The sequence below is a fragment of the Natator depressus genome, chromosome 22 (genome assembly GCF_965152275.1).
Source record: "Natator depressus isolate rNatDep1 chromosome 22, rNatDep2.hap1, whole genome shotgun sequence".
Taxonomy (NCBI): Eukaryota; Metazoa; Chordata; order Testudines; family Cheloniidae; genus Natator; species Natator depressus.
The window spans coordinates 18,990,113-19,002,161 of record NC_134255.1 but is presented as its reverse complement, the minus strand read 5'-3'; the positions used below and the strand labels follow the sequence as shown (position 1 = coordinate 19,002,161).

Below are 12,049 nucleotides of genomic sequence, written 5' to 3'. Positions count from 1 at the left end.
CTGTCTGTGGCCCAGACTGCAAAGGCCAGGCCAGAGAGTTGGGACCTTGCAGGTCCTCAGGTCAGAGCCTATGCTCCTTGGGGCTTTTATCAGGGCTGCTATTGATCATGCTGTTTCCTGCGCAGCACTGGCTCCCTGACAGGAATTCACCCTACAGGGTCTCAGCATATTAGCTGCTGGAAAGAAATGGGGCCACTTGGGGACAGACAACAGAGAGCTAAATGTAGGTGGTCAGAGACACCCAAAGAGCGACCCACACATCCCAGTCTTGTCCCTTGTAGGAACATGAACTCAAGCAGAGATGCAGCAGAAGAGGCAGGAGGAGGCTAGCGATAAAGAATCCTGTTTCATACTAACCACTGTGCCCCCAGGTTCCTCCTCCTGCTCCTATCTCCTTCCCTCTCTCTGATCAGACAGGCAAGTTCCCATGGCCCCTCCACCTCTTCTTCCTCCCACCCCACTGCAACCCCAATCTCCAGCTGCCTCCTTGGGCAGGCAACTCCCACTCTCCTTTGATCCAGTTATCTCTAGCAGCTTCCTCTGTTGATTCTGTGCCACAAGCTCTTGACTAAGCCCTCCCCCACCCCTCTTGGTTCCCTCCCATTTCACACTCTCAGGCCCTTGCTGACTAACATTAGACTGTAAGTTATGTCCAAAAGAAAGGCTCACTAAGTAACAAATGCATGGCCCAAGAAGCAGCTCGGCTCTGCTCCCCTTTCCTGTCTGAGGTGCAGGGGGCTCAGTAGGGTCTGTGGTTTGGGCTGGCGTGTGGGCATGTCACACATGCACAGGCGAATCCTTCCCAGTGAGATCTTGGATGTCTCCACAGGGAGCAGATCTGGCAGCTCCCTGCCTCTCAGGCCAAGGATGCAGACAAGTTGCTAACGGCAATGTCTCCAGGGAGAGCTTGGCTCTTGCTTCTTTCCGGTTTTTAATCTGATGCTGCACTGTGGCCTCAATAACAATTATTGGACACAGATGCATGCCTAAGGCCTCGCTTCCTAACACCAACTGCTGGAGAAGGGCTGACATTTGGAGGGGTTGAGCCATGAAGGAGCTGGAGTCTCTGATCCTAAACTGAGAGGCAGGGGGCAAGAGGATCAGGGATGGGGAGGCACAGCTCGGTTCTGATCATCATGTGCTTGTCCCTGTAGCAGGGCCATTCACAGGGGCTGCCAGTTAGGGGCGTTACTGGGGATTGAAACTTTTCAGGAGCTAGCCACCCACTGTCTGGAGGGGAGGAACAGATGCCCTATGTGCCTCTCACTCCCTCCATTCTTGGGAGCCAAGGCTGGATCTGAAACACAATGGCCAGCCCAGCTTTCACTGGGATGTTGGTTCCATCTGGCTCTGGGCTGCTGAGCTCACATAAACCAGGAACATCAGTGCAGAAGTTAACCCAAGTCCCTGCAAGATGAGAGGGTGTGGCAGCGCCAGCTCCCACTGATGGGACTAAAGATGGGTGGGACTTAGTGCCCACCCCCAGGGTATCCCAGCCAGATCCAGACTGTGCCTCTCCACCTCAATTTTCAGTGGGACTAACCCAGGTTCCGGATCCCACATTCAGTATCTAGATGTGGCTACTTTAATGGGGCTTTCTCAGCACCCTGCAGGAAGTTACAGCCACACAAAGTGGATCACAGCAAAGCCCACACACCTGGAGGGGAAGTGGGGGGGGAGGGGGCAAGGACATGGGTGGCAGCAGCAGTCAGGCCAACACTGACAGTAGTCAGCAAGAGCAGAGGGAATCCCACAGGTAAAACACTGCCTTCAGTCTGTGCATCGACTGTGGCAGAAGGCAAGTGCAGTGCAGCAGCATCTTGCGTGCCAGGCCATCAATAGCCCTGTCTTTTACTGTGCCCCTCTCATCTGGGCTCCAAAAGCACCATGTAATCTTCCACTAACTATACCCTACAATCCAGGCAGGCAGGAGGTCCATATCAGATACTGGGGTGGGGCAGGAATATTAGCTCCATTTAGCAACAGGGATGGAGGGGGGCAGGCTAAGATTCTCAGAAGTGGTCACTAATTTGGGGAGCCCAACTGGAGACCCCTACGGGATGACTTTCAGGGGTGCTGAGCACCCACAACTCTAGCTGACATGACTGGAAGCTTGCGTGTGCTCAGCTCCCCTGAAAGTCAGGCCCTATCATTTCTAGTTGGACCCCACCAAATTAATGACCACTTCTTAGAATCAGGCCCAAGGTTCCTAAAATGGGCCATTCAAAATTAATAGCTAGTTTGAAAATTGGGGTGTAAGAGACTTGCCCAAGGCCTCAGAGCGAGTCTGTAACACAGCTGGAAATGGAACCCCTAGGCCTCCTGTTCTACCCATTACAAACATACCCTCTCCACAGTCTGGTTTTCCCATGGTGTGATGGTTGGTCTCCACCCAGTGTAAGTTACACAGTGGGTGTCAGCCACAGGAGGGCAGGAAAAGTGACACCCCCTCCCCCAGGTAAGCTCCAAACCCCTATCAGCCTCGGCCCATTGTCACAGCACAAGCAAGGGGAACTTACCCTCTTCTAGGGGCAGGAGAGTGATGGCGGTGCTAAGCCGACCACTGCCCAAGCTCACCAGATGTGGCTGGTCGGTCTGGACCTTCAGCCCCTTGCCCATGTCTATTAGGTCCAGAGGGCTGTTCTGTAGGGAAGGATAAAGCAGAACCCCTGGTTAGAACATGCTCATCCCTGAACTCAGGGGAGAGGTCACTGGCCTGAGCCCTTCCTAGATGCGAACAGAGAAGTTTTCCAACTGGCAGGAAATGCAGTGAGTTTGGTGAGTCACAGTCAATTCCTGGTGGACCAGCATCCACAGCACAAAAACCCCCCCAGTCAGTCCCTTACTGGCAGCGTCAGCAAAAAGGTCAAGGGCTGAACCCGCCATTGGGACTGCCCTCTCTTCTCACCCCTCCAGCGCAGGCCAGGTTGTGGATGCTGACCTTGTCACTGACCATTTTGGAGGTAAGCAGAGGGCTCCACAGCTGTCAGTCCGGCATCAGGACATACATATAGGGAGGCAGATATGGCACCAGCTGCTGCAGAGGAGGTGGCTCTTGCACTGGCAGCACCCCACATGTGGGAAAAGGAAGAGAGGAAACAGGGATGGAAGGAGCCCAGATCCACAGGGACAAGGCTGATACATGTCTGGGGAACAGGTAGGGGTGTGCAAACAAGACCCCTGAAATAAGGAGCAAGGCCAGTGGGGCTTCTGACAGGCAGGGGTGGGGCATGTTCCAAGGACTTGCTCATCCATGGGTGGCTTAGTCCCTAGGGCTTGAGTGCAGGTGGAGCCAGCATTGGTGGGGGAATTCCCAATCCAGATCACACCATACTGGAGTGCTCCAGAGAAAACTCACCGGCCAAACCTTCCCCTGCTTGGAGAAGCAGGAAGTGGAAGTGGGGATACACAACACGCCAGCCATAATCCCCCTGCACCCTTGCAGGTTCTGGGCCACGCCTAACCATGACAAGGAGGCATCCACCCCTCACCCCCATTTGCTGAGGCCTCCAACTGGGAGATGCTCTCCAGGTTCCTTTGCTGCAGCGGAGCCGCTTTAGCCCCTGAAACATGCCAGTAAATGGATGGATGGACAGGGAGACAGACAGGGTCTGTGCTATGGGTTGGCTCCTACACAGCAGTCTGTCCACAATCAGTGATTCAGATAGGCTCTATGGCAGTTCCCACTTTGCACAGCAAAGATGGATCATAAATATTTATGAGCTCCTTATCTTTCTGCTCTATATGACACGGCAGAGCGTAAGTGGAGGTCTCACAGGATGGCTGGCTGCAGCGAGCAGGGCAGGGCTCTCCCCTCTGCCCTGGGCCCCTGAACCTACTGCAGGTAAACCAGAATCCAACCAGGCTTCACTTAGACCCACCAGCTACATGTACATGGATGCAGACATGGATGCAAGCACACACAAACATGAACCCACACAAACCCACAAGCACAGACTGCTGGGCCCCTGGCTCCACATTCTGAGGGTGTCTCCCTCAGCCTTTTTTCCAGAGCACAGAGAGTGCCCTGTGTAGGCTCCAGACAGCAGGCTAGCAAGCTGAGGGGTGGACTCCTCAGATGTGGAGTCCAAGGGTTCTAAGCCTTCCCCACTTCTCCAGATCTCAGGACAGGCCGGTTGTGATCTTTGCTCTGTGCTGCAGGCTTGGGGAAGAGACTAGAAGGATGAAAAGTGAAAACAGCCCAGCCCTAGGGCAAGGGGGATTCCATGGGCTCAGGTTCTTTTTAATAGGATCCAAGGTACTAGCCATTTAGCCCAATTGGATTTACAGCCAATTCCATAATAGGATTGGGAGGAAAGACCCAATGGCACTTGGCAGAGGGCAGCACCAGTCATCCACACCCTAGTCCTGGGGTTATTCAGGATACCAAGATCCCTTCAGAGTTGAACTCTGGGAGGGAGTAGAGGGTGGGAGATGTGGCACAGAGCCATGCCATTCTTCAGCTCTGGGGTGGGGGATCATGCCTCATTGACTATAAATCATAGTGTGATGGGGCCACAATTCCTCACTGGCAAGCTGTTCCCATGTCCCTTCTCCACAAGATCCCCCAGGAGCCTTTAGGGCCAGCTGGGCCAAAGTGCAAGGACATGGATGCTGAACTGCCCAACCTGGAACCAGTGCCCTCAACCCCCATCTGGAATTGGGGTTTGGCTCATAACCGAAGCAGGGTCATGTATGAAGCCTGACTCGGGCCTGGGAGAGGGAATAAACTCTCTCTATGCTCTCAGGGGATTGCCAGGCCCATCTGCCAGCACTTGGGGCTGCTCTCTCTTGGGTTTTCGGGATGCCCTGATTTCCTGCTGGCCCCATCACTATGGGGACCTAAGCAGCCTGTATAGCCAGCATCGCCTCTGAATCCCTCTCTAGGACCAATAACCTTTGCTCATTTGTGACCCCAGTGCCAGTCTCTGGTGATGAAAGGACAGGGCATTAGCCCCCAAAGCTATCTCAGTCTGCCCTCCCCAGCACAAGGTGGCAGTGCTGATGCACTGGCTGGAGGAGGTGACCCTGGCACACACTCACCTGGATGATTGCTTGGACTTTGCGGGTCGGGCTGGTAACATTCCTGTTTGACGCTTCCATGGCAACTTCATCAAAGTGCCTGGCACTCTCCTGGGAAGGAACCAGAAACACAGAGGGGGTGTTAGGACTTGAGAGAGCACTCCACTAACGACAGAACTAAATCAGCACTGTACATGGGGCTATGCGGCAGAGACGCGCCTCTCCCTCCCCAACAGGGGATGCAGAAGGTTGGATCAATGAGACACATGAGATCACAGGCTGAGAGTAAAGTTCAAAACAGCCCAGCAAGCACAGGTGAGTGATCAAGAGGCCCCATTATCTAGGCCTGATCAATGAAAGGAGAGAGTGGTTTAGTGATTATAGCAGGGGATGGACAATCAGGATGTCGGTGTTCTATTCCAAGCTTGACCTTTGGCAAGTAATTTCACTGCTCTGTGCCTCAGTTTCCCTATCTGTACAGTGGGGTCCACACCCACCTATCCACATAGGCTGTCAGAGCTCATACCGCTTGTAACCAGTACTTGGATGAAGAGTTCCAAAGAAAAGCAACATGTCATCAGCAGTACACATTCTACATCATACTGCTCCCCCTACCCCATAGACACAAGCAGCTTTCAGGCTTTCACCCAGCTTCTGCATTGGCATTATTTTCTTCTAGAAACAGGTGGGGTGTATGAATCCCAGGACTAAAGAGACACTGCATTAAGAGAGATTGATGGCTGCAGCACTGAGAGCTGGACACGAGGGGGCACGATTTATGGCCTTATAACCTTCTTTTACCAGCGGGGCTATGCGTGACTGAGTCCCTGAGCCTCATTTGCTCTCTGCTGGCTCCTGCTCAAGTCAATGGGGAAATGACCACAGGGGCATCTGGCTTGGACCCCAGCTGAACTGGGTAATTCTGCACACAGGGTCTCCGCTGATGCGAAATGACAGCGAGTGGTACAAACGCCCAAAAAGCACAGTAACTTAGAGCACCTATGTACAGAATTCTACAGAACATGTACAGAGCATGGGATACATGGCCCTGTTTCCCCATTCACCTAAGGATCTCCTAGGATCTCTTTACAAACATGAACTACGTTAGCATCATAAACCCTGCACAAGGCTGGTCAGGGGAGGTGTACAGGAACAGGCCAGCCAGCTCTCCAGCACAGCAGCTCTTTAACGGCACTCAGACTGGCAGGACAGGAAAAAGAATCTTCTTTCCCAGTGAAACTTCAGGGAACTATAGGGAGGCAGCAGGCAACTTCCCAGGGTTAGAAATGGGGCCAAGACACCTGAGTTAAGAGCCCAAATCATACCATGTGCCCTAGGATGGCATGAGTAGCCAGAGACTCAGCTTCATGTCTCAGCTCCAAGGGTTATATTTAATGGCAAGAAGATACTTTTCTGCTAAATTCCTGGTTCCAGATGCTCAGAAATTGTCTCAAAATTAATTTCCCTGTCCATCCATCCAGAGATATTCTCTCTCTCACTCACACATTCACTAACATACACTTGAACACAGAGGACATAACTACAGAACAAAAGAGGGAGTCTTAACTGAACAACAGCTTTGCAGAGGCTCATTTTTAAAAATCTACATCACTAAACAATCATCAAGGGAAAAACCCAACATCTGGGGTGCAGAGAAAGGAGGACAAACAGAGACAGACGTACACATACTATATATGACAATGCATCCATGCTAGCCCAGCACCCCGCCCCACTAGTCAGCAGAGATGTCACGCACCAGCCAATCTCTCTCCCAGGTGCTGCTTAGGAAACTAGCAACCCCATACATTCATGTGTGTGCACACAGCTCCTCAGACCCTCTGCATGTCTGAACATGCCCCACATTTACATGTATGTTCAAACACACACATGCACACACAAACTAACTGAAACCTGATTTCAGCTCCTCCTGTATTACCATCCTGGGCAGGGTTTCTGTCCCTGCAGGAAGAGTAAATAAAGCTGCTTGGAGAGGAAACTGACCCCACAAGCCACTGATTTCCTGTGCTCTGGCGCTCAGACCACTTGGGCCAGCTTAACAGGCTGGGCCAGGCTAGAGTTTCTAAATTTACCCCCTACTCCACGCATCCCACACTTCCATCTTGGGGTCACCCTACAGCAGGATGGCAGCAGGAACCCCCTTCTTGCTGGCCTGGTCTGTAAAGGCTTCCAGAGCAGATCTGAGGATGGACAGTTTGTGGGCCAGACACCTCACCCCATTTGGCCTGTGGATCATTGTGTTCTGTTGGCTCCCCCAATACAGACCCCATGGCTTGTGACATTACAACACAATTATAAGGACTGCTCCCAGCCTTGTGTTGTTTGAGTGCAGGTCAGGGGGCAGACTGTATCACAGGGGTTCCTAGCAGCTGCCCCCAAACCAATATTTTGAGACAGTGTGAAGCACTAACATTCTCCCTTTCAGCAATGAGGGTGGGGTGAAGTCTACACTTTTAGCAAGAATCACTGTGCTTCAGAGTAAGGTTAAGAGGCTCTGGAGAAGGTGGAGATCTGCTGGACCCTTCAGCCCCTGCTTCCCAGCAAGAGCCGCACTGCTCCCCTATCATATAGGCACTAGCTCTTTAGCCAAGCTGGTGTAAATACCCCAAGTGAGGGAGCCATCACTCCTTCCCCAAGGAGCTGCAGATAAATCACTCACATGGAAGAGTATTGTGCTGAAATATTCAGAGCTGGAAAGATGCACTGGACTACTGACTCCCCCACCAATGCAGGGCTCAAACAGGACTACAGAGAGAGGGTCTGAGGGGAATTAGAGTTGCTTGTCGCATTTGTCTGGGGAAGAGGAAGCCCTGCCCCTCCTTCCCCGACCAGGCCTCTGCTCTTTGTAAAACGTTATTTTGCTGGTATTAAGGCAGAACTAGGTCACATATGGCTCATTAAAAGCATGCCAAGCTGTGTGACACCAGTGCACCATCTACAGGCTAAGCCTGCATTGCAGGTGACAGCATGGACTTAGCCTTCTCCTATCATTGTCAATGGAGAACAATGTTCATGAATTCAGCCACTGACACTCCCAAGAGCCCCAGCATGCTTTCAGGAAAACACACTGAACTCTCCTCTGTTACCCCCAGGAAGCTTCCCTGGCCCTGCTTCACCCACCCCCGGTCAGCATTGGCCCCAACAGGATTTGAGAGAACAGGATGGGCTGGGGTAACTTGATCATATATATATATGTATAGCTCATCTTAAGTGATCACTCTCCTTACAGGTTTCAGAGTAGCAGCCGTGTTAGTCTGTATTTGCAAAAAGAAAAGGAGTATTTGTGGCACCTTAGAGACTAACCAATTTGGTTAGTCTCTAAGGTGCCACAAGTACTCCTTTTCTTTTTGCACTCTCCTTACAGTGTGCATGATAAACATCCATTTTTTCATGTTGTGTGGGTATATAAATCTCCTCACTGTATTTTCCACTGAATGCATCCGATGAAGTGAGCTGTAGCTCACGAAAGCTTATGCTCAAATAAATTGGTTAGTCTCTAAGGTGCCACAAGTACTCCTTTTCTTTTTGATCGTAACAACTGCAAAAGTCCCACCACGGGTCAGTGGCGATTCCTGACCTCCCAACACTGCAGTAGCTCCCTGCTGTTCTCCACCAGCTTGGCATTTCTTGTGCCTTTTCCTGCCAAGGGCTGGGGCCACTCCGAGTTCATGGAAAGATTGTTTAGTCTCTGCTCCCACAAATCCAGCAGCCCACCCATTGCAGACACAGCCAGAACAGGGTTGCGCTGCTCCTGGGTCACATTAAAGGGACCCAGATCTCACAGATGCTTGTGTCTAATGCATCGCAAGGGCCTATAGGGCCCTGGGGATTGAAATCTGGCTCACCATGCCTGACATGCATATTCAGTCCCCAGGCCTTTTCTTTCAGTGATGATGCTCCAGAGGCAGACCCTGAAGAGGGGAATAATTCCCATAGCACTTTTCAACTAGAAGGATCCCACAATGCTCGACAGAAACATCACTCCCCCAGGACTGGCATACAGCCACCTCTGGGGTGAAACATGGCACCTGCCACACACCAGCACAGTGACAGGTTAGGGCAGACAGGGAATAACAACCTATATCCAACTGAAACTGCTGGGGGCAGGATTGGCGGAGTGTAATTACCCAAGATGGGCTTTGGCCAGGACACTGGAGTCAATGCCCTGGCTTGTGGAAAGTGTCTTGGGAACTTTATTGCTCCCAAATGACCAGGACTTCAGTCCACATCCCATCCAGAAGACAGGCCATTTGTGGGAGATGGGTTACTGGAGTGTGAGGGCCTAGACAAGGCCCTAGTGAAGCCTGGGATCACTGCACCTCATGGGCTTCACAAAGACCCAGTGCTGCCTTCACCTATCAGAGCACCCAGGACAGTGGAAAATACCAGTGCTAGCCCAGCATGCAATGTTCCTCTGGTTCCAGCTGAAGGCAGCTGTGATTTGCTCTGCTGTACAGCATATGTATAACCCATGGCTGGGCTCTGGGAAAAATGCCAGCGCAGCCCCCTCAGATGGGCAAAGTCTGGGCTTTTCCTACTGTCCCTAGAGACAGAGCTATCTACAGGCTGCCCTGGCAATGCTAGCCCACCGGATCCTCAGGCTTCGACCAGTGCAGCAAGCAGAGATCCTCTCCCTACTTTGTCAAAGCAAGCATGGTCTGTGGTTAGCACAAACCATACCCAGAGCGAGAGCACACAGCCCAGCCAGGAAGAGTGGGAGCTAGTGGGTAGCTATTACACACTGCGGAAAAAATGAAAGGCTGGAAAAAGACAGCGTTGACTCCAGGGCTGGGAAAGAACAAAAACAACCATCAGCTCACAGTAAAGGCCCTGGCTCCCTCCGGAACAGGCAGCTGAAAGAGGACAGCATCTGGGAGTAAGACCAGACAGAATTCAAGCTGAAGTGCCTAGACTGGCATTCAGGCCCAATTTTCATAGCAGCCCTCACTGACACCAAGGAAAGCCAGGCTTCCCCCCAAGCGGGGCCTTGGGTATGGAGCAGAGGAGCCTAGTTGGAAATATAATTTGTAAAAGAAGCACACTGGACGTGAGGCTGAGTGATAGCTCTGGGGTTAGAGCCAGGAGAATTTATGTGGATCTGGCTGTCGGAGGGGCTGAGCTCCTGCCACTGCAAGCTGCCAGTGATCAGCACATCTGAACCTCATCTCACGATCTGGACAGTAACGCAGGGCCATTTCCCTTCCCTCCCTGATTCTCATACGCAAGCCTACAGCTACTGAGGGGCAGGATTATCCCTTGCTGCATAGAGGGCCAGTGTGTGTTTTTGTGAACAAGTTAGAGAAGGGGCACTAGCTCATTACCACCAGGACTTCTCTCCATTTGCTGCCACTTTCCCATGGCTGCAGAAGGAGTTCCAACCTGCTAAATGAGATTTCCTGAGTGGGCTGAGCAGCCAGGGCCTTTCCTGTGGGGTGTGACACTGGGGGCAAGAAAGGGGGTAGAGGAAAGATGTGGCACTGGGATCGGGGGTGGTCATGGCAGAGTAGGAGACACAGTAATGGGGATGGGCAGGGGGACACACAGTTTCCACACAGCATATTAATGGAGAGGTTTGGAACTCTCCAGGACCTGCTCCCCTGCCTGCTCAGACATCATTTGCTACCATGCAGCTGAGCCTGTGCCAGCCACCTACTGGACCAGAGCCACCCCTGATGTTTAGAGGAGCCCCCATTAGGCCTGGGCTCCAGCTCCCTCAAGTCAGGGTCTGAGCCCGGATGCTGGCAGGACAAGGAGCCCATTGGACCCATGAGCACTGGGAAGGGTTAGCCTTAGAGTTTGTGATCCCCCTGCTCCAATCCACACACGCCACACCCCTAGCCACAGTGTGGTTTTGAGGTCCGCACCTTACCTGCCCTTGGATCCTCACCCTGGCACTGGGCCAAGCACCGACCACCAGCTTCAGTGGCAGAGCATTCATGTTCCTATGCTCTGCTCATCCCGTGACCTTGGGGCGCGGCCTACCCCAGCTGCAGGAGAAGTCGTAGAGAACAGTCTGCACTGCCAGCTCCCTGAGGAGGTGACAGGCGCATCAAGGCAGGAGACCCCAGTGGGGAGAGCCAGGCCAGCAGGGCCCACAGCCCTAACCTCTCCCCAACCCCTGCACCTTCTCCCCAAAAGCAGCTGCAGCCAGCTGCTAGCTCTTGGCTGCTGCTAGGCCAGAGGAAAGGCAGGCAGGGGGCCGGACTCTTGAATAGGAAGAGAGAGGAGGCCAGGATGGAATCATGCTTAGAGATTAACCCCTTCCCACCACAGCAGGCCACAGGATCGCAGTCATATCCACAGAGTCAGTGGGAGGTGAGGGGCAAGTGTCACACTGGGCCATGCTCTGGCACCTTCCATCGATCTGGGCATGGCAGCACCAAACCCACCCAGCTCCCATGAGCCAGGTACCCCCTTCACAAATGGGGGAACTCCAGCACTGAAAGGGAAAGTCACCACAGCAGTCTATAACAGGGCAGGAGATAGAACTCAGGAGTCCTGTCTCCCAGACTTGCCACCCCAGCTCTAACCATTAGGTGCCTGCCTCTCCTATCCCAGAGCCAGGACTAGAACCCAGGAGTCCTGACTCTCAGATTCTCCATATACATCCTTCAGCTTTAATCACTAGACTCCTCTCCCCTCCTCAAGCCAGGAATAGAATCCAGGAGTCCTGATTCCTCTCCCACCCCATTCTAACTACAAGACAAGTCCAGGTTTCCCACTCTCACACTAGCCTAGCAGGCCACCTCCTCCGACCCATAACCATGGAGATGCTATAATCCTTATAAGGGATTTTACTGCTTTCCAGAGGAGGGGGATACTGATCCCCCAGACCGCTCCACAAAGATTTGATACAATCTCCCCCATCCCAGTGCCCCGGTTGGAATCCTTGTGGGAGCCAGTGGCCGCTCCAAGGACCTGGCTACCTCTAAGCCTCTCCAAAGGGAACGCCCCAGTGCAAGAAGATAAGGAATTGGGGAGCCCCCCTCGGGGCATATTTCATGCTTCC

General features: G+C 52.7%; 1 protein-coding gene across 4 annotated transcripts in view; it reads right to left on the bottom strand.

Moving 5' to 3' along the window:
* The window catches only part of PHLDB1 (pleckstrin homology like domain family B member 1), a 117,280-nt gene extending 106,287 nt beyond the window's left edge, over positions 1 to 10,993 (bottom strand). For all 4 annotated transcript variants that reach the window (XM_074936833.1, XM_074936835.1, XM_074936834.1 and 1 more), the window contains exons 1-3: positions 10,910 to 10,993; positions 5,044 to 5,133; positions 2,520 to 2,643 (exon numbers count right to left, since the gene is read on the bottom strand). In XM_074936833.1, coding sequence (XP_074792934.1) covers positions 2,520 to 2,643; positions 5,044 to 5,133; positions 10,910 to 10,978 — 283 coding nt within the window. In that variant the 5' untranslated portion in view covers positions 10,979 to 10,993. The remainder of the gene's footprint in view (positions 1 to 2,519; positions 2,644 to 5,043; positions 5,134 to 10,909) is intronic.
* Positions 10,994 to 12,049: the final 1,056 nt, after the last annotated feature.